The 26,447-nt window shown below is 39.4% G+C and overlaps 2 protein-coding genes across 3 annotated transcripts in view; one reads left to right on the forward strand and one right to left on the reverse strand.

The window, feature by feature from the left end:
- Positions 1–411: 411 nt before the first annotated feature.
- Positions 412–7,715, forward strand: tbc1d7 (TBC1 domain family, member 7). The gene is made up of 8 exons (XM_063891647.1): positions 412–703; positions 1,296–1,429; positions 4,258–4,338; positions 4,428–4,618; positions 4,755–4,892; positions 5,032–5,177; positions 6,180–6,309; positions 6,402–7,715. The coding sequence occupies exons 2-8, from the start codon at positions 1,318–1,320 to the stop codon at positions 6,486–6,488; spliced, it is 885 nt and encodes a 294-aa protein (XP_063747717.1). The 5' UTR covers positions 412–703; positions 1,296–1,317; the 3' UTR covers positions 6,489–7,715.
- The window catches only part of phactr1 (phosphatase and actin regulator 1), a 33,972-nt gene continuing 14,282 nt past the window's right edge, over positions 6,758–26,447 (reverse strand). The window contains exons 2-13 of one of the 2 annotated variants that reach the window (XM_063891644.1): positions 21,812–21,976; positions 17,244–17,324; positions 16,392–16,514; positions 16,105–16,296; positions 15,776–16,022; positions 12,242–12,435; positions 10,990–11,146; positions 10,058–10,113; positions 9,905–9,966; positions 8,641–8,781; positions 8,455–8,531; positions 6,758–8,025 (exon numbers count right to left, since the gene is read on the reverse strand). In XM_063891644.1, the coding sequence (XP_063747714.1) occupies positions 8,010–8,025; positions 8,455–8,531; positions 8,641–8,781; positions 9,905–9,966; positions 10,058–10,113; positions 10,990–11,146; positions 12,242–12,435; positions 15,776–16,022; positions 16,105–16,296; positions 16,392–16,514; positions 17,244–17,324; positions 21,812–21,976 (1,511 nt within the window). In that variant the 3' untranslated portion in view covers positions 6,758–8,009. The remainder of the gene's footprint in view (positions 8,026–8,454; positions 8,532–8,640; positions 8,782–9,904; positions 9,967–10,057; positions 10,114–10,989; positions 11,147–12,241; positions 12,436–15,775; positions 16,023–16,104; positions 16,297–16,391; positions 16,515–17,243; positions 17,325–21,811; positions 21,977–26,447) is intronic. The other variant, XM_063891645.1, reaches the window with a different exon arrangement.

Here is a 26,447-nt window from a genome sequence, read left to right on the forward strand (position 1 = left end):
CAGAGCTGGCCCCCCCAGAAATAATGTCCTGGCTACGCCCCTGGAGATGTACTCTTTTATTTCATTTGGTAAAAATTGTTTAAAAGGTATGTTCGTATTAGCATGAATCCAGAAGTTAAGTACAACAAAACTAAACCCTTAGGTTCAATGATGCCCTATGAGCCCCCTTCAGTGGTGGGACGTGGACATGGTCAAGAAAATGCGTGCTTTGCTCTGAAAATACCTTTAAAATATGTATTTGGGAGCTTTATGATTTGCTTGACAGGTTTAGACCATACACTATAAGTGTAAAGACATGTTTTTTATTGTAGATATGTCCCGAGAAAGGATTGCATTCCTGTCTTCTCCAAATCGTAAGGGTAACTCTGGTTTGCGAAACTCTCGCGGGATCATTAAAGGCATCTCGCGTTTTATTTCGACAGGGCTAACCGGAAGTGTCCTGATAACAACAACTATGGTTAGCATGTAGCTAGCAGTCCTAAACGTGACTTTTGGACATGAAGCATTTATCTGCAGTGCTACGACAGCGTCCGCTTAAATGTCTAAAAACATATGTATCTTGTCGATAATGTTACAGATACAAACGCTTCGTACTTGTGGGTATCTATAGCTAGCGTTAACGTTAGCTCGGTACCTGAAGCTATGAAGTTAGCTTACTAGTGGAAAGCTAACCTTTACAGTCGTCTGAGCACACCTGTGCAAGGTAGGAGTACTCTATGTTTGTATCCCTGAATTATCATCAACTGCACATTCGCTAACATAGTGTATTAGCATAAAGAAATATTCACCCCCTGCTCTTCAGACACTTCACTTAGTTAAAATAATACCACTCTGTAAATAAAAACATTGCACGTAGTTACCAGTACAAGTAAAACATTTGGAAACATATCCCCTACCACTAAGTAATTAAACGAATTAAATAATACATAGAAAATACAGCACAGTCTCGCATATTATGTGAAGTAGGGACCATTAAATGTGTCATCATATTCATGCTTGCGTGTATTAAGTGACTAGAGATGACGAATGAATGTAGTTCAATAAAAAGTACATTTCCCTTTGATTTCCCCCTGTAGTTGTTGGATAAAAGTTTAAAGTAAAAGTACCTCACATTAGTACTTACGTAAAGTATGTAAGTATATGTACTTGATTCACTCCACCACTTGCTCTCAAAATAAATAACAGTAAGAAATACATTAAATGTATTGGACTGTTTCATTTTTTTGCCTCTTTAATATGCCACTGACAATGTCATGTAAATGTGCCCGCTAAAGGTTTTTGGAAATGTTGTCTAGGTGTCATTGACCAGGTGAAAGAATGGCTGACGACCCCCAGAGAAATTTTCGCTCCGCATATTATGAGAAAGTGGGCTTCAGAGGAGTGGAGGAGAAGAAGTCTCTGGAAATACTGCTCAAGGATAATCCGCTTGGTAGGTAACAGTTCAATATTAGTGTTTAAACATTGCTCACATGCTTGCTGACATTGCTGCATTCAGAAGAGTGCATATCGACCAGACTAACCTTTTCACCTCTATACCCAAACTATTCCAAACACTATTTGAACCGTCACCAAGTGAATGTCCCAAAAATTAAAATTTTCTTTTTTTTCATTTCATGTATTGTTGCGCAAAAGAATAGAATAGGATCCTTTGTCATTATACAGGAACAACGAGAGCGAGTAGAACAAAATGTTGAGGAAATAAGTTATTGTATCTATTTTGCAAGCCCCATGAAAAAAAAGTCAAACTGGTATTAATTTGAAAAATAATCCAGAATATTTCTGATGATGCAGCTATTGTTTATAATTTATATTTAGTTAATATAAAGGACTTTATTATTAAAAAGAGTGCACTGTCAAATCCGCCCCTCTTAGTTTCAGCTGAGGGACGTGGATGATGTTTAAGGATGGTCTGCTATATTCTGCTTCTTGCAATGAGAAATAAGCATTCAATGATGGTTTTAATATAATTTAATATATATATATATATATATATATATATATATACATATATATATATATATATATATATATACAGTGGGGCAAAAAAGTATTTAGTCAGCCACCAATTGTGCAAGTTCTCCCATTTAAAAAGATGAGAGATGCCTGTCATTTTTATCATAGGTACACTTCAACTATGAGAGACAGAATGAGAAACAAAATCCAGGAAATCACATTGTAGGATTTTTAATGAATTCATTGTAAATTCCTCTGTAAAATAAGTATTTGGTCACCTACAAACAAGCAAGATTTCTGGCTCTCACAGACCTGTAACTTCTTCTTTAAGAGGCTCCTCTGTCTTCCACTCGTTACCTGTATTAATGGCACCTTTTTGAACTCGTTATCAGTATAAAAGACACCTGTCCACAACCTCAAACAGTCATACTCCAAACTCCACTATGGCCAAGACCAAAGAGCTGTCAAAGGAGACCAGAGACTAAATTGTAGACCTGCACCAGGCTGGGAAAACTGAATGTGCAATAGGTAAGCAGCTTGGTGTGAAGAAATCACCTGTGGGAGCAATTATTAGAAAATGGAAGACATACAAGACCACTGCTAATCTCCCTCGATCTGGGGCTCCATGCAAGATCTCACCCCGTGGGGTCAAAATGATCACAAGAACGGTGAGCAAAAATCCCAGAACCACACGGGGGGACCTAGTGAATGACCTGCAGAGAGCTGGGACCAAAGTAACAGAGGCTACCATCAGTAACACACTACGCCGCCAGGGACTTAAATCCTGCAGTTCCAGACGTGTCCCCCTGCTTAAGCCAGTACATGTCCAGGCCCGTCTGAAGTTTGCTAGAGGGCATTTGGATGATCCAGAAGAGGATTGGGAGAATGTCATATGGTCAGATGAAACCAAAATAGAACTTTTTGGTAAAAACTCAACTCGTCGTGTTTGGAGGAGAAAGAATGCAGAGTTGCATCCAAAGAACACCATACCTACTGTGAAGCATGGGGGTGGGAACATCATGCTTTGGGGCTGTTTTTCTGCAAAGGGACCAGGACGACTGATCCGTGTAAAGGAAAGAATGAATGGGGCCATGTGTCGTGAGATTTTGAGTGAAAACCTCCTTCCATCAGCAAGGGCACTGAAGATGAAGCGTGGCTGGGTCTTTCAGCATGACAATGATCCCAAACACAGCGCCAGGGCAACGAAGGAGTGGCTTCGTAAGAAGCATTTCCAGGTCCTGGAGTGGCCTAACCAGTCTCCAGATCTCAACCCCATAGAAAATCTTTGGAGGGAGTTGAAAGTCCGTGTTGCCCAGCGACAGCCCCAAAACATCAGTGCTTTAGAGGAGATCTGCATGGAGGAATGAGCCAAAATACCAGCAACAGTGTGGAAACCTTGTGAAGACTTACAGAAATCGTTTGACCTCTGTCATTACCAACAAAGGGTATACAACAAAGTATTGAGATGAACTTTTGTTATTGACCAAATACTTATTTTCCACAATAATCTGAAATCAATTCTTTAAAAATCCTACAATGTGATTTTCTGGATTTTTTTTTCCCGTTCTGTCTCTCATAGTTGAGGTATACCTATGATGAAAATTACAGGCCTCTCTCATCTTTTTAAATGGGAGAACTTGCACAATTGGTGGCTGACTAAATACTTTTTTGCCCCACTGTATATATATATATGAGAGAGAGAAATCAGCGTTATTATTGTCAATGTGCAGGTCATAGATGTATATTAAGACAATGTGTAGGCCCGAACATATTTTAAATGCAAGAAGCGGTGAAGAAAAGAAACTTTATGTATGAGACAGGCGTGACATAACAGCCTATCAGAATAAACGCAGCTCTTTGAACTAACTGTGTGTGTGTGAGCCTGGTGGTCAGCCCTGAGAGACACAGGCAGAAGAGGAGATATGGCAGAGCGTGAATATTTTTACATCACAATTCATATTGTACTATATAGGCCTGCTGCTCCGAAACCGGGTCCACACACACACAGTTAGTTCAAAGACCTGCGTTTATTCTGATAGGCTGTTTTGTCACGCCTGTCTCATACATAACGTTTCTTCTCTTCACAGCTTCTTACATTTGAAATATGTTCGGGCCTACACATTGTTTTAATATACCTCTATGACCTGCACATTGACAATAATAACGCTGATTTCTCCTGGGGGAGCCAAAATCCTGGATGGGACGCCAGGTCTAGCCTAGTTCAGTTATATTTGTGGTTGGGATCTGGTTTCTGTAAGTCAGTCCTTGTTTTTATACCATTGTTTTTTCTCATGTACCTAACAGATCTAGAAAAGCTGAGCACCTTCAGTCAGAGGTTCCCCCTCCCCTCTATGTACAGGATCCATGTGTGGAAGGTGTTGCTAGGTAAGACTAACACAAACACATATCACAGTAATGGCTCGCACTACCATAAGTGCATGTTATACTGATAATGCCAAACCTTTTTCCTGCAGGGATCTTACCCCCCCACAGTGACTCTCACACTCTGGTAGGAGGCTACAGGAAGGAGCAGTACCGGGACATCTTTGAGGCTCTGGAGGTGATGAGATACATCAACACTTCCACACCCTCCACCCACGTCTACCTGCGCATGTCCCAGCTGGAGACCCAGCTGCTTCCACGGTGCTCCGAGACCTCCGCCCCGGTAAGATGAAGCGCACTTAGAGAAAAATGTCCATATATTGAGTAATAAGGCGCCTGCTATCTCTTAAAACGTGTGTTTGAGAATGATGTTGTGATATGTTATAATAATGACGGGGTGTGTTCCTTTCTCCTCTCAGGACGAGGAGAACGAGGACTTCCTCTCCATCAGTCGAGCCATGGAGGAGATCGCAGAAAATCCTATTGACTGTTACTGGCTCATCAAGTGTTTCATCCATCAGTTCAACACAAAGTTTGGAGACTCTGTACCCCACCTTGTGAGTGTTACGTTTAATGTATAAAGTAAAACGTTTGTTTCAAAAAATTGAAACATGCACACATTTACTTTATTAAATTTGACTTTTTTTATACCAGCTTCGTGATAAATTAAGGTTTTGTTTTCTCCTCCTGTTGCAGCCGAAGAGCCTGGAGCATTACCTGAGTCAGGAGGAGCCTCGGCTGCTGAACCACCTGAAAAACAGCGGGGCACTCGCTCAGCTGCCCTACAGCCTCTGGTTCAGACGCTGCTTCGCCGGCTGCCTGCCCGAGTCCAGCCTGCAGAGGTGCGTTCACTGCCCACATCGCACACCGGACGTCTGCACACTTTCACCAGGCTAACACACATGCTTTTCCATCCTCAGCAGTCTGATAAGTGCAAAACCTGACTGTTCAAATTTAAGTCTTTGCTGAAAGGTCTTTGAACCAAATTTCCAGTGGTGAACCTATTCCGATCTTTTAAGTAAAAGTGGCAATGATACAGTTTAACAGTGATCTGTTACAAGTAAAAGTAAACAACAATATATACTTAAAAAGGTGCACATTTGTGTGTTATGCATTGATTAAGATTATAAATCCAATAATGTGTTCATCGCTTAATGGTACAGCTGGTAAAGGTGGACCTGTTTTCAACAAATGTATACTGCCGGGTAGTTGGACCTATAATCAAATAAACAGTATATATATTGCATTAATAATCATAACATCTAAAGAACCTTAAGCTTGTGAATTCAAAATTATTTCTATTGGTTGAAGTACTTTACTGTATACTATACTGTATATTTGAAGTGAAATTAGCAGCTCAATAGTTAAAAACTACTGTACTCAAATTCCTAATCAAGTAAAACAAGCCTCAAAATATACTTAGGTAGGTTAATACGTTTTATGCAGAATTTATAATACAATAATATACATCATATTATTCGGTTAGAATTATTGTTGCATTATTGTGTACTTTATAGTTGCAGCTAAAAAAGCGTGGGGACAATTTTAACCTTGTTTTCTACTGCCGGGGAGCTTAAGCTATAATAATGTACCCCTAAAAATAAGTAGCCCAGAAATTCAATATCTGCCTCTGAATACAAAGAAAAAGTACCTCAAAATTGTACTTAAGAGTACAAATGTTTAGTAAAGTCCTCAGCACATTACTACCTAATTTGGCACCTGCTTTAAAAAGGTCTCGTTTTTCTTCACTCACCTGTTTGTTAATTCCACGAGGAGAATTTTTTTAAAGCTTGACCTTAAATTCTTCCTACTTTGAATGATCCGAGCCCTCTGATTATTGTCAGGGTGTGGGACAAGGTGATCAGCGGCTCCTGTAAGATCCTGGTGTTCGTGGCCCTGGAGATTCTGCTCAGCTACAAGATCATGTTGATGGGAATCCCACGGCCTGAAGGCGTGGTGAAGTTCCTGTGCAATGTGAGTAAACCACAGCGCAACACCAAAGAGAAGTGCACTGTCCTCTTTTAGGTCACCTTGTAAAACCTCACCACGTGTTTTTCCTCTTTTAGATACCGCAGGAGAACACAGACGCCATTGTGACTAAAGCCATCGACTTGTGGCACAAATACTGCGGCACTCCGATGCACGCTGTATAGCTGCACAAATCTGGGCCTGGAGAGGTGCTGTCCCAAGATGAAGCACAAACTCTTAACTCCACTGAGTCTATGGATTTGTCTCTGCATGACTGAACAGAAAACTCATCATTGGCTACTTTTAATAAGCCCGAAGACTGGGGAGCCAATCCAATTAAAGACAGCCCTCCCCAAAGAATACGATCAACCGTTTATGGAAAGGTCACTTAAAACAGCTGCTATACAGAGTGGATGCACAAAATAAGTTAAGAAAAAAGGCAGAGTTCATAAACTTATTTATTTAATAAGTTTCTTTCTTTAAGAAACAGCATACATCATAGAAGACAATAAATTAATACCCACATGCAGTTTTTCTGCTTTACAAAAAAACATTTGAAAAGTCTTGTTTACTTTCTTTGCTATTTACAAGTCTTAGAATTCTGAGAACAGTTTTAAACGTACAAGAGACAGTAATATTACCGATGCTCGTACTTAGACACACTCACTCAGACACGACGATCAACTCCTCCCCATAATAAGGTAAAAACTGGCAATACATTGAGCTAATGTGGACTGTAAACCATGAAAAGTAAGCTGGCAGGGTTTACATTTTCTGTACCACCAGAGATTGGTCTCAGACAATAAAAAAGGAAATCATGAAAGAAGAAAAAGCCTGGTTTCTTGTAATTCTGCAACATGTTACTGTGTCGACAGATAGTCTGTATCAAACTAAACAAGTTATTTTGGCAACTTTCAAATCCCTGTAAACAATACTGTAGGCACAGTGACACAGTAAGTTACTGAACTCTCAACAGCAGTCATTCTTTGATGCATTCAAGATCGCACCGTCAACAGCAAGTCAAGTTGCTTTGGCTTAAAGTGGGGATCAAAAGTGTGAGAACATTTTTGAGCTCTTGGATGCAGCCCGTTAACACATGAAGCAATGAGGCTGTGAGGTTATTGCTCAGTTGATGTGTGTTTGTGTTGGGTTACTTTTTCTGTTTCCTTCTTGCAAAGAGAATTATGGGTATATTTTGGGTTTTGGCTTAAGATGCAGCTGCCTACAGATTCTAATTCCTCTGGCAAAATGAGAAACGATCATTGAGATGTTTCATGTGGAATAATACAGTGCCAACACAAGCCAAAGATATACAGTCCAGTTAAGGAGAGTGACATTATGGTGAAAGGCAAGTAAACAATCCATGTGTAAAAAAGATAAATAAAGTCCTATCTTCACCTCCTTGGCACAGATTCTGTGTTTGATTTCAAGCGCCTTGTTCAGAAACAAAAGTGCTGCAAAGTAAACAAGTTGCGGCTTCATCTTAAAATAAATGAAACCCTTTTGAATATCAAGAAGTGTGTAAAATCTCCACTGAGGAGATCCAGGTGAGAGTTTGATCCATTTGTACTTTGAAGTGTTTCCGGTGACGGCCGCAGCACACGCTGTGTTCAGGTACAGTCCGTCAGTGAGAGAGCAGCAGGTGGCAGTCCGAACACTTGAGGCTTGGTGTGTGAGTAGAGAAGCACAGGTCGGACTGATCCATCTTACGGCCGATGAAACCTGCAGAGAAACCACAAAGAGAATGAGTAACTTCATAGAAATGCTTTTGTTTTTCACCATGATAGTCTGGTTAAGTTACTATGAATTTTAAATAGTATGTATTTCAAAAACATTTAAATGTATAGTATGTGAAAACATTTTAAACTGTAGGTTGAAATAAATCATAAATTGTAAAAAATAAAAGTGTAATATGTTGATTTGATTGATTGAAAAAAAAGGTTATATAAAATATCATGAATTGAAATAATAGTAAAGTATGTTCAAATACCAGAAAAAAGACATATTTATCACATACTATATAATGATTGTTAAGGCTTACTAGAGTATTATGTGTCATTTTTGGGAATGACTTTACAATGACTTTTTTGTGTATCCTGAAATAGTGTCACATTAAACATGGAGAACAGCATAAACCCTAACCTGTCTTACCTCGTCAGATGACGGCTTGACTCGTGCACCTCCATCTCTGTGCTTTTGAACTCATTCAGCTCCTTCCTGATGGCAGCCTGAACAACACACACCGAAACACTTATTTAACCACAGTATAGACGGTATGCACAGACAACTGGGAGTAAATGATTAGCTGGTTTTCTTGTACACGTTTGTTAGGTTAACCTTGTCAGCAGCCGTTAGCCGGGTCCATGGCTTGTCTGCTCTGCGGTCGTAGTCCTGAGCCTCAGCAACCTCCACGTAGTCACTGAAGCGGATCAAGATCTTCGCCTCCCTCAGCTCCTCCACTGTGGGCCTTTGGCTGAGCTACAGGGTGCAAAGAGAAAGAAGGGAGGAGGGTCTACGTTCATTCACTCCACAGCTACATATAATCGGCTCATCATGGGTGATCTCTTTTAACCAATCACATTTCAACCCATTCTCCAGCAGGCTATCATCGTGCTTCAAAACTTTAAATCGTTCTCCTCTCTCCTGCAGTCAGCTGTGATTTCAGTTCTTTATGCTGCGGCCTGCCTCCACCCCACCCCCCTCTAGTCATCACATGCAGCGCCCAGCTAATCCAAAGACCACACCTCATCACACCTCCAGATATTTTTTCCTATTATAGTCATGGCTGCACTTCCCCCTTAAGATATATACGAAATCAGGATCGGGGTCTTATCGCCAAAGACTATTAACATTTCTATCATATGGCGCATGTGTCAATAAATGTTCTTTAAACAAGAGATGAAGTCTCTACTGATTGAAATATACCTAGGCTGAATAAAAAAAAGAAAGGGAAAACCATTGTGTGAATATAATTATGTTTTCAAAATAAATAAAATCTAAGAATAAAGTGAATCGTATTTCTTTCTTTGTACAAGTTAAATAATAAATAAATGTGCACTCAGATGTTGCATACTTCTTTCATCTTTATTTTATTGTACAATAATGTTGACCTTTTTAAACAGCCTCTAGATTTACTACACATATTATTACATATATACAGTATATATATATAGATAGATTAAAGAGAATGTTTAAGAGATTTATTTTTATAAATCTCTTAAACATTCTCTTTAATCTATAGTTTCAAAGATATCCTATTTAGACAGAACCATAGGGGAGATTATTTAAAAAATGACTATTTAAATCATTTTTGAGACACAAATTCTCATTTTTATAACCACAGAGACATAAAATCTATGTAGCGGATAAGTGGCTTCATCCATCAATACATATCCTTTGTGAAATGGTGACACACACACGGTAACACACACAATAACAGAGTGATGCGACATAACAATATTATCCTTTTAGAATGGGCAACAATCTGAAGGGTGGTAGTTTGGTCACCACAGCAACCACATTGATATTTCTAGCAAGGGTCATAAATAGATAACCCCCCCCATCATGTACACTGAGGTGTCTATCTCCACCTCTGTCTTACCTTTTTGGACAAATGCTTCTTGATCTCCCGCTTCTCCTCCTGCTCCTCCAGATCGTTTCGAGCTGGAAGGAAGGAGAACGCGAGGGTCATCACACACTGGGATTATTATTAATACTAATAAAAGTTGATCTTACGGTGTGTAAATGTACTTACGTTTGAGGATATTCCTCTGTTCCAGTTCCTCTGCTGTCGGCCGTTGACTTAATCGTCTGAAAAAATAAAGACGTGTCAGATAATCATGACTGTACGAGATTTATGCAGCATCTTAAACAGGTAGAGAAGCTGACTGTGCATGGGACGTCATTTTTTACGAGGTTGTATTTTGTGGATTTATAAGGCAACTGTATCCATCTCTAAGGTGGAGCAGCGAGTCAAACAGTCGGTAGGATGATTTATAGAGAGTGAGAAGAAAAGAGAAGTAAAGATATGCTGTATGTAGGTATGCGTTTTCTTTCAGTCTGAAGATTTCCTGCGTCAGTATGCTCTAAAATGTAATATAAAAAATAAAAATAATCAATACAAATCATGAGTTGAACACCAATGTCTCATTATCATTTTATTTTTGTTTTGAGCAGGTGTATTTTTTTCCCCCACTTCCTTATACTGCACACTTGAACAAGATGTATATTAAAGTATTCAGCTATTTTGTGTAAGTAAATGTTGTTTTTTGCGGAGTTCTAACAATGTACCATTATGAATGATTAGAGATAATGTTATGTGCTTCGATTGGGAAAAGTTCTTGTATCTTAACTGGCTTATTTCACAAAAAACTATTCCCCACTATCAATTTTCAATTGTCTCGTGGCTGCTTCCCTCTCTCTCGCTCTCTCTCCCTCACCTTCTCTATCCCTGCCTCTCTCTCTCTCTCCCTCTCTCTCTCCCTCCCTCCCTGCATTATGACTCACCATCCATCATCTGCTCCCTTTAGCAGCCAGGTCGCATCTATCACAGCTAACATGGGTTAAAGCACTCTGCGGGTGCCCGGACCTGCGTGTGGAGTGATGTTGGTCACATGACTAAGTGAGTGTGATATCTCATAGAACAGTGGAAGGAGAGTCTCTGCATGTGTGTTTCTAGCAGCTCACCTGGTCAGTTTGGTAGCCGTTTGTTGTCGAGACTCGTATCTCTCTTGGTCCGACTGCATGGGCAGGATGTTTTTGTCCTCCAGGTCCCTCTTCGTTGGACGGTTACTCAGCTTGATGGCTAAAGAGTCCTTTCGTAACACCTTCATGGCCAGTGTGCCTACAATAGAGCAAAATGGATGAGGTGTATCAGTACTCACGTATAGATTTCCTTCAAGTCACTAACATCATTGCGTTGGTTGTTTACCACTGTTGTTATTTATTTCCATTTACTGTTTTTTATTTCGTCAAAGAAAGCAGAAACGTATAAGTCTTGTCATTTTTTGGAAGTAAATCAATGTGGCTTTTTAGCCTCTTTAGCCCATTATTTGGGGTTTTACAGCCCTGTAGTGGGATTCAAAATTCAGAAACGCCAATATACTGTAGAGCTGGGTTGATGACAAAATCCAAAATAATAAGCAGTAGAAAAAAACCTTTAAAATAACAACACTTAATTGATATTTCAGCAGTATACTATCCTAATTTGCGCTGTTAAATTGCACTTAATTTGCACACCAAAAACTGTTCTGCTCCCTGTCTGTTCAGGTCTCATATATACTGTACATGAATTCATCAAGTATTATTCAATGTATTAGCTTTGAATTGGTGATAACGCTACAACAAGCTTTGATAAAAACAGTGAGCATCTAACTGGCTAACATATGCGAACATTCAGCAACTAATAAAACTGATATTTTACAGGTTGGTGAAAAACAAATCAACTGTTGACAGTCTGTTGCATGTTATCCACAATCAATCAATTGCTCATATTGTTTGACCTTTTCCCTACCAGTGACACTTATTTATAAACCTGTTGTTGGTTTTTGTTTTCACTAGCACATTTTTTCTTTCCCTATACATTATATGTTGTGTTTATATTATTGTGTAAAATAAATACCCTAAATAAACCATAAACACATTGCGGCTGTGCTATGAATAATTCACATCAATGGTAACTAACTGCAGCTCAGAGTGCTTCAAGTTATTTGCGACGAGTGCACTTGGAAATATGTTTACACACACACACACACTCAAACATGCATATGCACACACAATACATTATGCTTGCTGTTTAATGATTCAAATTGACGTTGTAAAAGCATTTCTGGTTACAGTATTATTGGTTCAAAGCTTAGTGTGATGTGTTTGAATAATGTGAGCTAAAACTAACAATGAAAGGTGGTAGACTTCCAAATACATTTAAAAAATAGCTTACTTGTAAACAATGTATCATCATCATCTTCCTCGTCATCTTCGTCTTCTTCGTCCTCGTCATCTTCGTCTTCCTCCTCCTCATCTTCTTCCTCCTCATCTTCCTCGGGCAGGTCCTCGTAGACCGCCTCGTTGCGGAGGTTTTCTTTGTCGTCGTCGCACTCGAACATGACCGTGGGAACAGCGTGCATCATGGAGCTGCAGGTTGATGGGAAAGGGCAAAGGTCAATGTTGCGTGAAGGTGTGAAATAACAGCAGCTATACGGACGAGTGTGACACGTGGTGAACAGCCCATGGAACCATGAATCATGCGTGTCTGTAGATTTATCATTGGCCTTGAAGTCTGAAAACAGACGAACGGAACATTAACCATTTGGTCGCTCAGTCGGAGGAGGTAAGCAAAGCAGTTAAGGTTATAACAGTGTAAAATTAAAGCTGCAAGCAGCAATGAAGAAGCCCTCGTACATTCGAGTCCTTACAGAATGGCAGTTAATGCAGCAGGGAAATGCCGTGATAACTGCATTGTTTGTTGAAGAAAGATCTGTTGAACCCTATATTTTCTAAACGCTTTCTGTTACCTGTGTGTGTGCCACCGAATCAACCACGTGGCAAGTGGCACCCTACCTTTGGTGTCCTATATGTTGCGCTCGATAACCCACGCTTAAAAAACTGTATTTTGCACTTTACCACGTGTAGACTGAACATTGTCATTTTCATTTAAATTGGATGATGGTTGTCACAAAAGGCTGACTTCCTGTTGATAGCAGGTGGCGCTATGACTCGGGCTCATAATAGAGCTGTAAATATCATCAGGCCCTGACTCTTATCAAGCACAAGTTGCATTCCGTGTAACAGAAAGCTTTTAAAGAATTTAATCCTAATGGTCTTACGTTTTTAAGAAGAAGAAGAAAAAGAAAAACAAAAAGAGTTAGAAGGAACCCTTAATCATCCCACAGAGGGAAAAATGACATTCTGCATTTGACCCATCCTAGTATTATGAACAGTGGGCTGCCATACATGTACGGCGACCGGGGAGCAGTGTAAGGAACGTTGCCTTGCTCAGGGACACCTCAGTATCACTTGGTCTCTCTGGGACTTGAACAGTGACCTTCCGTTTCCCAAGCCAAGTCCCTACAGACCTTGCCACCACCGCCCTGATTACTGATCAAATTTGAAGTGGATCGGATTAAATCTGTAAGAGGAGTTCGTTAGGTTTCGCTGCTCCGACTCTGTCGTTGCTCAGGCCCTAATCAAAAGAAAACAAACAGCTATATATCCTAAAAAAGCTTTGCAGGAACCGTTCCCACAAACCTGCCTAGAGTAGAGGCTGGTTGGTAGCGAATGTACAAGTAGACAGATAACCAATCATATTGATGGATGATGGAGGAGTGAGCTGGTGAAAGGAGGGGGGGGGGTGAGCTTCATGGGTCCATTAATTAATAACAGAGCAAGGGTAGAGCTGGGGAAGATATTATTATTATTACCAAGATATCGATATTGTATAGTTGAGTATCAGTGCTTTCCCCAAATATTTATACACTGACATTTTTGAAAATCATCAGTAATTAGATATTATGATGAAGTGGGTAAAAAAAATCAAATTAAAAAATCTTATACTTCTACTGTAAAGCAGCATTTTGAACCTGGAACAGGTAACAATAATGCCCTATAAGGATAGGAAAAACCAAACCCAATATCTAGTCTATTTTTTCAATAAAATATTGGTACATCGCTGAGCCGTAACCAAGCGTGATGAAAAGGAACTTACGTTTTTATTGTGAAACTTTGGCAATGACAATTTTAAAAAGAGATTTCAAAGTAAAAGCTGCACTCAAATGTACAGTGGGGCAAAAAAGTATTTAGTCAGCCACCAATTGTGCAAGTTCTCCCATTTAAAAAGATGAGACATGCCTGTAATTTTCATCATAGGTACACTTCAACTATGAGAGACAGAATGGGGGAAACAATCCAGGAAATCACTTTGTAGGATTTTTAATGAATTAATTGGTAAATTCCTCGGTAAAATAAGTATTTGGTCACCTACAAACAAGCAAGATTTCTGGCTCTCACAGACCTGTAAGTTCTTCTTTAAGAGGCTCCTCTGTCCTCCACTCGTTACCTGTATTAATGGCACCTTTTTGAACTTGTTATCAGTATAAAAGACACCTGTCCACAACCTCAAACAGTCATACTCCAAACTCCACTATGGCCAAGACCAAAGAGCTGTCAAAGGAGACCAGAGACTAAATTGTAGACCTGCACCAGGCTGGGAAAACTGAATCTGCAATAGGTAAGCAGCTTGGTGTGAAGAAATCAACTGTGGGAGCAATTATTAGAAAATGTAAGACATACAAGACCACTGCTAATCTCCCTCGATCTGGGGCTCCACGCAAGATCTCACCCCGTGGGGTCAAAATGATCACAAGAACGGTGAGCAAAAATCCCAGAACCACACGCGGGGACCTAGTGAATGACCTGCAGAGAGCTGGGACCAAAGTAACAGAGGCTACCATCAGTAACACACTACGCCGCCAGGGACTTAAATCCTGCAGTTACAGACGTGTCCCCCTGCTTAAGCCAGTACATGTCCAGGCCCGTCTGAAGTTTGCTAGAGGGCATTTGGATGATCCAGAAGAGGATTGGGAGAATGTCATATGGTCAGATGAAACCAAAATAGAACTTTTTGGTAAAAACTCAACTCGTCGTGTTTGGAGGAGAAAGAATGCAGAGTTGCATCCAAAGAACACCATACCTACTGTGAAGCATGGGGGTGGAAACATCATGCTTTGGGGCTGTTTTTCTGCAAAGGGACCAGGACGACTGATCCGTGTAAAGGAAAGAATGAATGGGGCCATGTATCGTGAGATTTTGAGTGAAAACCTCCTTCCATCAGCAAGGGCACTGAAGATGAAGCGTGGCTGGGTCTTTCAGCATGACAATGATCCCAAACACACCGCCAGGGCAACGAAGGAGTGGCTTCGTAAGAAGCATTTCAAGGTCCTGGAGTGGCCTAGCCAGTCTCCAGATCTCAACCCCATAGAAAATCTTTGGAGGGAGTTGAAAGTCCGTGTTGCCCAGTGACAGCCCCAAAACATCACTGCTTTAGAGGAGATCTGCATGGAGGAATGGGCCAAAATACCAGCGTGTATAACAGTGTGTGAAAACCTTGTGAAGACTTACAGAAAACGTTGGACCTCTGTCATTGCCAACAAAGGGTATATAACAAAGTATTGAGATGAACTTTTGTTATTGTCCAAATACTTATTTTCCACAATCATTTGAAAATAAATTCTTTAAAAATCAGACAATGTGATTTCCTGGATTTTTTTTTCTCATTTTGTCTCTCATGGTTGAGGTATACCTATGATAAAAATTACAGGCCTCTCTCATCTTTTTAAATGGGAGAACTTGCACAATTGGTGGCTGACTAACTACTTTTTTGCCCCACTGTATATTTTGTTCAAACGCACGCACACAGGCACAGCTATATTTTTCTGCAGTGTAAGTCAAGGATTTTAACTTTCCATTTGATCCTCACCTCTCAAACCTCTGCATGGTGAGGGCCAGGGTCTTGTTGAGCTCCTCTATGATCCGCCTGGGGGGGTGGAGCGCCCCATACTGCTGGGAATACCCGCCCATTGGAGCATGGCTGGGAGGGGGGCACTTCTGGAAGGCGAGCAGAGTGGGCTCCATGCTCCCTGCAGGTACTGAGATCACAAACTTCTTTGGAGGTAGAGGAGGAGATAACTTGGCCGACATGCACGGCAACTTCACCGGGGTGCCATCTGCGCACAGAGGAGGGATGTGAGAGGATTAGACATGGACACATATACACGCAGATATGAGCGTGCACGAAGAGCAACGTACCTGTTATGTGATTAGGTAGCCTGGTGAAGGGTTTGGGCGGTAGTGCAGGAGGTTGTTTGTGTAGCGTAGGAGGTCTTAACAGTGGTGATGATTCGGCGCTGTCAGCCAGATACACAGTAGACTTCTTAGTGGACTTCTGAGCATGGTCCTGTTGACCCGCACCATCACCTGGCAACTGAAACTCCAGAGAGCCTGAGGATAGGAAGTAGAAATAAATAAGATCAGTGAGATGCTACAATATGAGGTGAGAGACGAGGCAACGAGGGTGGCGAGTCTCTCTTTCCTACCTACAGCTGCAGTGGCTCCTTCCATGTGCTCAGTACCTTCAGACTCTGACGGGCCTGAGCCCAGCAGCGGGGAACGCCCGTTCTCCATCTTCACCTCCTGACGTAGCGCCGGGGAAGAGCCGTCTGTGCAGAGAGAGAGCGGGATACAGGAGGAAGATACTCAAAAAACGGGAAATAGAAGACAGGTAGAATTTCAGAAACAGGGGCGGCAGCTTACTGTCTATTGGTTTATGATTAATAAATAAATATATGGATGACACAGGTTGGATTAAAAATTAAAGACCAACTACCAGAAGTTTCTATAATCACTTAATCATTGCAGTAAATTATCACGTACAAAAACAAAGACCTACTGGAACCAGCGCATTAAATGTGAGGATTGTCTGCTATTCTCTAATTCATTGATTATTAATTGATTGTTTCGTTGAACCAAAAGCCCAAATGCAATGTCACGACTATATCTTTGGGCTTTTGGGAAATTCTGGATTATCAATAATGAAAATATTAGCACGTTGCAGCCGTAGCAAGTATAAATCATGTTTTTAATCCTTTATAGAGATGTAAATAACAACCAATTTTCTCTGAAATGCGCCTCGTATAAGGTTACCATATCGACATAAATGTAAAAAAAAACATCTAATTTTAAATCACAACACTGAGTTATTGCTCGGACACAACTTATTAAAAAAAGGATATGAGACGAAGTAAAACTAATCAAATCTGGAAAAGCTGTCTTATTTTTACAAATTCTAAATTGTCAAAAATAAATTGAACACATGGATTAATCACCTGCCTGTCTTTGCATTTCAAACTATTTCACACGTGAATCCCATCTTTATGCTTTGCCCTCACCTTTCTCATAAACTTCTTTCAGCACTCCTTTCTTGATGAGTTCCTCTCTGCTCTGGCGAGTGGACATTTTCCTCTCCAACACTGAGGGAGAAGAAAAGACATGACGTTGAACAGATAAATAAATATTAAAAAAGACCTCAGGCCGACTGCACTGCACTCAGAGCGTCATCAGTGTGAGTGAAGTGGCAGCTGATTTTTTTGTTTGGACCAAACATTACGTCTGTATGACTACGTACAGTTTAAGATACAACCCTGGCATCTGAACTTTGTCTCCTTTATTTCTGTCCATGTTTTTTACATTTTATAGAAGATCAACATAACAGTGACACTGTATATTCAGGGGTTGGGTCTGAGAATGAGAGTAAGTTAAAACCACTATTTGTTTTATTATCCTGGCATTTCATTTTAATACGATAAAGTGTTGGAGATGGATTGCATATTTCTTGACATCCTGTATTGGTTGGAAACTGAAAATGTACATTATTTTTTCTTTTTTTTCCTCACCACCTCTTCATATCTTTATAACTATAGCATTTCACCCCCATCACCTTTGTTTTTTTCCATATTTTTTTCAGTGTATCCGTGTAGTTCAAGGAATGTTCAGTATCATAATTATAAATTGAATGATTTTTTTTTTCTGACAGTATCTGTCCAGGAGGCATTTTATTTTTATCTCAGACGCTCATTAATCATTCTTGCCTCTGAGTTTTTTTATACCTGGAGTACTTTTCATTTAATTAACTGAATGAATGACATGGGAAAATGATCCACATAAAAACACCTGGTGATAACAATCAGCCAATTACCAAAAGACCTCAGGTTAATGCTAAAGGTAGTAGTAATGGTAGTAATAAAAAGATTTGTGTAAATCTGAAGAAATAGCAGGTCAATGCATAACAATAACTGTGTACTACCAGTGGTGACTTGGATTAGGGGCAGGTAGGGATCTTAAAATATATTTTAAGATCGTGTTTAGTTGTCTCTACATTGCTGCTTCATACTGTGTTCGTCAATATGATGTAAAAAAATTGTCTTCATACGTATCTCGCTAATATGTGATATATTAACGGAGGAAGAAACTTTACAAGGACATTTTTATCTATATTTTTGCTAAATAATCAACACAAGGCGGCAAACAAAGTGTTTTTATTTCTCTTGCACCATTCATGCAATTACTTCCTAGTGCATCAAAAGGCAACTCCTCACTTTTATGTTTATGTTGAATTTAACATTTTGTGAATTTTAAAGATGATTGTTTTACTTGCAGCAAACCCTTCATATCCCCCAGACCCATATAAATACATTATATTTCAATAACCCATACACTTCATTGCACCTGTACACATGGTGCTCACACCATGCATCTACCTGTGTGTGTGTGTTTGTGTGTGTTATAAAATGTATACTGTGTTTTATTAGCATACAGAAAGGGGAAGCGCCCTGCAGAGACAGCTGGGAGAACAGCTTGTCCGCAGGAAGCCTCTCTGCTGCGTGTTTATGTCTCTCCGACAACAGGATGTAAAGAGCGTTCCACCAGCTGAGAAACAACAACAGCTTCCATCTCCACGAGCTAATCAAAGTCTTTCTTCTGATTCACGGATCACTACTGACGCAGATTGCAGATGAGAACATACAGACATATGAACTAACATCCACATTTCCTCAGAACATCAAGATAATCTTTGTGAAGAGACAACACAGTGGCCCACTGACAACAGCCACTTCAAGCTAATGTGTTGCTGCAGTGAATCAACAGTCAACTGCACCTTCACAGCTGTTTGCATCACTGAGAAAAACTGTGCAGCCTTATGTCAAAAAGTTAGTTACAACAGTATAAAGCAAATGGATTTTGTGTGAATTAGCTTTTACAGAGTGTATGGTCTTCAAATCATTCATTAAGTATCAAAAGTACTCTGGCCATTTGAAAACATTACTTTTAGTGGATTTTAAACAAATATATTCATAGATAAATCAAAATGACTTCAAAGACAGTTTCATCCATTATAATACATCATCATGTATTAACATCATATTTTATAATGATCATTTTAATCTGTAGAGTAAGTAGAGATACAGAGATGCCTCCTTTGGACTCCTTTGTTTACTTCTATAACAAAGTGACATCACTGTGTAACACTCACGCATCTATAGACTAGCTCTTCAACACATTATACGTGATAGGCTACGGGGCGGGACATTACCGAAACATCGCTAAGAGGTTGACCTATCACCAGTGTTGGGTATAGTTACTTTGGAAACTAGTTAATTAGGTTACAACGTTACTATCAATTAAAAGTAATCAGTTACGTTACAGCGTTACCTATTAATAAAAGTAACGCGTTAGAGTACTCCTGCGTTACCGAAAATTAAAAGCCGTTTGCAGCGCCTCGCACATGCTGCAGCTTAACAGACGCAGACAAACAGCCTACTTTAAATGCACCGAGACGTCCTGACAATCAATAACATCATCCAACCAAATTAACTCTGCAGGATAACAATAACAAGAAAGACAGTCAGTTATATGCCACATAGCATTTTATTTGTTATTTTTTTTAAATCACAGAACATGTGATCAAAATTCAGGAGTTGCCTAACGTTTGGTACCAGCCCAGGTAGCCGATATGATGCAGTTATGAAAGTGCATACATTTACGTGCGCTTAAATTAACGACCAATCAACGATCTAACAAAAATACCGAATAAAACGAACAATAAAATCGCTCACTGGCACACAGCAGGCAAATTACAAATATAGCCTAATAGCTGAACTATGAAAATACTATTCAAGTATCACAGGCCTAAACTCACATACTCTTCAAAGTAGTGATTGAACCGTAGCAAAAGAAGACTTTCGAAACGTTTTTCAACAACACAGAGAGTGCATTTTACCGTTATGTTGTTCTTGTCCTTTTCGCTGGTGAATTGAAAATAATGTGCGTACTTCCACGATTAAAACGCTGACCTCTCTGCCATCTACCCGGGGGTTCGAGACGCTCACACACGCACAGGTAATGTAGGTCAGCAGCAGGGCACAGACGCATCACAGCGCTGCGCCTCCGCTGACACATCCGCAGGTGGCACAGAACTGTCTGACAAAAAGCAGGCTGCAGTCGGGATTTTAACGGATTACTTTTTTTTTTTTTAAATAACTAAGTTACTGATTACCGAACGCACGAAACTAACGCGTTACGTTACTCGTTACTCGATAAAAGTAATTAGAGTACTCTAACGCGTTACTTAGTTACTTAGTAACGCGTTACCCACAACACTGCCTATCACAACAGCGCTGGCCAGCTAACCAATCAGAGCAGACTGGGCTCTGGTTTCAGACAGAGGGTGAAAAGAGGTGTTGCAGCACAGACACTATGATAAAAATAAAGACCTTTTTGAACTTTAAAGCATGGAAACATTCCACAGTAGACGCACAAATATTAACCAGAAAATTAGTAGAAGATTACTTTCATTACGTGACTTAACTTAAAATCATGTAGTCATTTAAATGTTAAACTAGATGATTGTTCAGATTCTGTCTTTGGTTTTCCATGGTGTTTTGTGAATATGCCTCTATTGTGTATTATTTTTTAAATTTATGAGATTTTATTAATGTCCTCCCGTTAAGGTGTTTGTAACACTGTTTTTTTTTATTATGATATACTTCATAAAAAAATTGAAATCTCAGGTAAAAAAAACATTCAAATAAAAAACTTAAGTATTTGCAATAATAAGATGTTGTTAAATGCCATGTTAGTTGAGATATTTAGCTTTTATTTAAGTTTTTTTAAGTTATATAGACGTAAAATTGGGGGGGAAAAAGAGAGTTTATCATCAAACTGGACAGTTTTGAAGCTGTGGTGGAGACGAGGACTCTGAACAAACTGTTGTACATCATGGATAACCCCACCCACCCTCTCCACCTGCAGCTGGAAGGACAGCGGAGCTCCTTCTCCAACAGACAGCTCCAGCTCCGCTGTCACAAGGACAGGTACAGGAGAACATTCCTACCCAATGCAATAACCCTGTACAATAATTCCCCTCTGGCTGGCAGATAACTCTCTTATCCACCGCTTCTATTGCACTACTGGACTTGAACCATTTCTCCAACACCTAATGTGTATACAATATCCTACTTTATAGTACTACTTAGATCTGTGTTCATTTTTTATTTCATTTTGAGTTCATTTGTATGTATATTTTAGACATTTGTTTTTATTGCTATCTTAGTGTTATTCTAAACAACCTGTGGTGTCCATTACTGTGTAACATGTACATCATTTATACAATGTGTACATCTAACTTAATAAAAAGGTCATTTTAGAACCAGGCCATGTAGTAAAAACCAAGATAGGCTTATCAGAAGCCTCCTGGAGCTTTACCAGCCTTACATAACCATAATCAAACATAATAGATCACTGCTGTGGCCCCTATGTTACCCCCCGCTCTGCAGCTCCATCCATCATGCTCCTGTTGAGAGGCACCACGGGGAGACATTTATCGACTGTGACTGAGTGAAGCAGATACTACAGGGAAGGGGCGGTGGGGAACGGGGTGATGAAATGTTTTGCTTCTCACCGGCAGAGGTCTGCTTGAACTTTTCACTTTTCTTCTTCCTCCATTTCCAGGGCTTGAACAGACGTCCCAGGGTGGCGAATTTGCTCCGCCGCCGGATGGGAGGTGTGTGTGTGCCCGGGACCAGCGAATCAGAGCGCATGGCTGCCAGCCTCTCCACCTCCTCAGCTGGAACACACAACGGGAACATCAAGGTCATCCATAAGCAGGTAAACAACACTAACAAAAATATGTTTTGGACTTGAGTGGAGGTCACTTCTCTTTTATCCATGACCCATTTACAGCAGACTTTATTATCAGTACCAGACTATCTGGTATTTTTCATATAATTCACAAAAAATATATAGCTTCAACGATTAACTGATGGAACAAAAATCAAGACCAAGCGATTAATTGTCCAATCGTTAATAGAAATAATCTGTAGTTGCAGCCCTTATAGGGTAATAATCCAAGATGCCCTCCTGCTGTATTTCATCTAATTACTCCTCATGTGACAAGAAATCAATCGAACACTGTTATATTTCCCTTGACACGTAAATCTAGTCTACCTACTGCTTTAATCTTTAAACTGCAATAATCCTCGTATAGCCATTTTAAAATTAGAGGACAGTTGGTTAGATAAACCCAAGATGTATAAGGCAGCAGCTATAACCCTCTTTAACCGTGCAATACATTCTATCTATAAAACACACTTCTGCATATATTGAAATATAAACATTTTTACATATTGATATATATTATTATATTATTAGATTTATGTTTTGTACAATGTGCACATTTAAGTTAAAAATGTTTGTATAAATAGTGTTACTTTATTGTATTTTATCTTTTTATTGCACATTTTTTCCTTTATTTTTCTCATCTATATACATATTTGTATTTAATATAATTTTGGTCTTTTATTGCACATTTAACAAATGATCGGATTTAATATTTGTATTCAAATGTATAGTAGTTCATCTTTAAATGGCACAAATTTGCAAAGTTGTATTTAATATAATATGTATGTTTAAATGCACATTTTTACTCTAACCTCTTATGTTTATTCAAATATTTGTATTTAAGTTGTTTGTTTTCAGCTACTGTCACAAGACCCAGGCTGAATAAAGTATTCTGATTCGGAAATCCACAGTTAATGAACACAGATGATCACTTGGTCTGTTATTCAAATGTCAAGGGACACATTCTCCCAGGGGCCCGTGCATAATCAAGTCAGGTAAAGCTTATTTGGATTGCTCTTCATTACAGTTAGACAGCAGGAGAACACTACCTCAGAGAAGCCTCAATGAGCAAAATTAAGAAAAAACCGCCCTGACAGAGAGGAACTAAAAATAGATAGTAAAGCAGGACATGAACAGTGTGTAAACAACATGTGTCACAATAAATATCCATGACAAATTTCTACTTCTTTATTTCAATTCTCTCCCTCCTCCATTTTACTCTCTGTCTCTGAACTGTGGTTCTTGGCCCTACAGGGAGTTGTTTGAAAGTAATCACACTGGGGGCTGTTTTTCATTTGAATTACCTTTCCCATTACACGCAACATTCTGCTGTACGAGACGGACTATAAGCAATGAAGGCAGAAGGCCTGTGCCAGACGCGATGAATAATAAAACAGGAAGCAAGCATTTTAGCTGGCAGTTCTGGATGTAAACACAGACAAGCATCAACAGACACGTTTACACAAACACAGACAAATAGATCGCAGAAACAGGTTCAACCATCTTTGCAAGCAGTGTCTACATTAATGAAAAGGAATATGAAAAGTACATTGCTGTACCTTGACGTATATGCACACTGAAGTTAAGAGAACATACAGTATTCACATTCACACCTAACAGTTTGCTTCTTTGTTGCACACAATACGGAAGTTTGTTCGTTTTTCACTGCGTTCACACCAGTGATGAACCGATCCTGAATTCACAAGCAAGCGGCCCTAGATCACCTCCTTTCGGGAAGCAGAGTCGGTTCACATCAGAGGTCTCGGACTGCGTTCACACCCACCCAAACAAACCACACCAAGGGGTTCAACATTCCAGGGTTCGATTTAACCGTACTAAACAAGGCTGGTGTGAATGCGACATTAAAGTCGAAATACTTAACTCATTACAGTGGTTCATTAGGTGTGCAGAAAAAATAACTAAATGCAATCCTAAAATCTGAAATGCAACCAAATATACATGTTGATTTTGGATTTCAGAAAAGAAAACGTATTCACATAAAACATCAGCATATTTCAAAGAAAAACTGTCTCTTCTGTGCTGTTTTGCCACTTAAAAATACCAACAAATATGGAATGGTAACCTTGTTTTTAAAAGGAAATGTATTTAAAATATGTAATGGCTTCAAGAACATGGCGGTCAATTGGAAAAAGATGGCATGGCATATCAAAAAAAAGCTGCAACTTGGCTTACTCCTCTATGTCTTGTATCAACCTTAATAAGCTTGGGATAGAATATGTAGGAAACTGGCATGAAAAAAACAGAAATACAAAAAAACACTATTTTGCTTCGCGCTTAAATAGTAAAATTCTAAAAATAAAGTGCATAAAGAAATGGATTAATGGTAACACTACTGAGTTACTGTATGCACCTAAGATTACTAAAGTGTTCCTGTACCAGGGAAATGAGTGTCAATTAAATCTGTCAAATGGTTTTTGCAACAGCCTTCTAACTAACAGAATAATAATTAGACACCAATAAGACAAATTGACTTCTGTTGTGGCTGGGTTTTGAATCAATAGTTATTTGGATCAGTCCAAAATGTATTTGCAGCTCTGAGTTTCAACAACTGTCAAGTACTGAGAGATGGCAACACTGAATGCTTGGTTAGACTGGACGGTCAAAACAAATCAAAGTGAAGCAGTAAGCAGCTGCAGACAGGAGGAGATGTCAGCCCTGAGGTGGCCTTGTTACAAGTGGGATGTCAGTTCAAATCTGTAACCACCATTGAGAGGCCCTTCAACAACAACATCATCTACCCCAAACCCACCCCTCCTCAACTGTCCCTGTGGCAGATCTGTATAGCACCCCTGAGTGAATATCAGCAGACAGCACACACAAACCTTCCCTGGACACATAAGAAAAGAGTTGCATTTGTTAAAGCAAAAAAAAAAAAATACAATATTTAAAAATGAAGTCTCTTCAGGTCAAGTGGGTTTAAAACATTTGAAATGTGTTTCAAGCGTTGATCCTCCAGGGAGATGAGATGTTGTCATTTCTGAGGTGTTTTGAGGGGGCATTGTTTTTAGTCCTACTGATCTTTGTCTCTGAAAGGGGCCCTATTATGCTTTTTGTGGTTTCCCCTTTCATGTAGTGTGTTATATAAGTCTTGTTGTGCATGTAAATGGTCTGCAAAGGCTAAAATCACAACATGTCCTCCAGACGGAGTTTCTCTACCACACACTCCCCTCCTGCCTGCTACCTCTATTGGACTCCTATCTTTTCTTCTGTAACATAATGACCATATACAGAGACGGACAGCAAACCAATCAGAGCAGAATGGGCTCTGGTTTCAGACAGAGTGTGAAAATAATTGATGCTGCACATTAAAGCATGTAAACATGTCACAGTAGAGGTACAAAATACAAATATGATCCTGAAAATCTGCATTATATGTCCTCTTTAAAACGGACTTAAGGTTTCCCTAGGTTTTGCTCAATTCCTAGTTTAAGCATCCTCTCTTCCTCGAGATCCAATTTTGGAGTTGGATTTTCCTTAAAAATTGTGTGGGTCACAAGCCGGATAGTCATGGAGCAAGGAGCAAATAGCACAAATGAGAAAGACCTCCTGTCTGTGTTGCTAGCCTCCCAGCTGTGGAGTGACAGCAGCAGTGAGTCAGGGGGCTCAGACTCACACCGCAGGGAAACATTCTTTCAGTCAGACCCCGGGACTGTTTTTCTTACCACTGCTTCACAACAAAACTGACTCAACAACAAGCTCAGAGCAGAAGAACAACAGACATGCTGCCAAGGCCGTAATCCACTCTGACTCATTCAGTTGCATTCATGTTTTTCATTATTTTGTTTTTTTAACAATCTTATTATTGGGAATGAGCTGTTATAAATCAATACTGGGTTTTGAGTTGACGAGGTGATAAATAATAAACATGTCTGTATTTATCTGAGGTGGAAAACAGTGTGAAGAATTTTCAAATCATATCAACTTGTCATTTAATGAAATAAAATTAGCATCTATAGCTTAACAGTTCACTAAGATTGAGTATGACACTGCTAGTTCCACACAATTTCTTTAAAAGGAAATGTCAGCTAATTTTACAACTGTATATTCACATAATGTATGATATATGTACTGTTTTCTGGTTCTATAATGTCACTTTTTGCTTCTTTTCCCTCTTTAAATGATATGAATTTAAAAATATGTGGGCTTTAGTATGTTTTTCAGACAAAACAAGCCATTTGAAGATGTTACCTTTGGCACTGGGAACTGTTAATTTGCACATTATTTTTACATTTTAAAGAAGAAAGAATAAATAGAAATAACCATTAGTTGCAGCCCCAACTAAGGTCCTGTAGGATTGTGACTTTTAAATTGACTGGGTGTAGTTTTGGAAGACAAGATTATAATAATCATATCTTAAAATCTTTTATCAACAGTTCATTATAAGCAATCTCCTTCGT

The sequence above is a fragment of the Eleginops maclovinus genome, chromosome 9, assembly GCF_036324505.1.
Source record: "Eleginops maclovinus isolate JMC-PN-2008 ecotype Puerto Natales chromosome 9, JC_Emac_rtc_rv5, whole genome shotgun sequence".
Classification (NCBI taxonomy): Eukaryota; Metazoa; Chordata; class Actinopteri; order Perciformes; family Eleginopidae; genus Eleginops; species Eleginops maclovinus.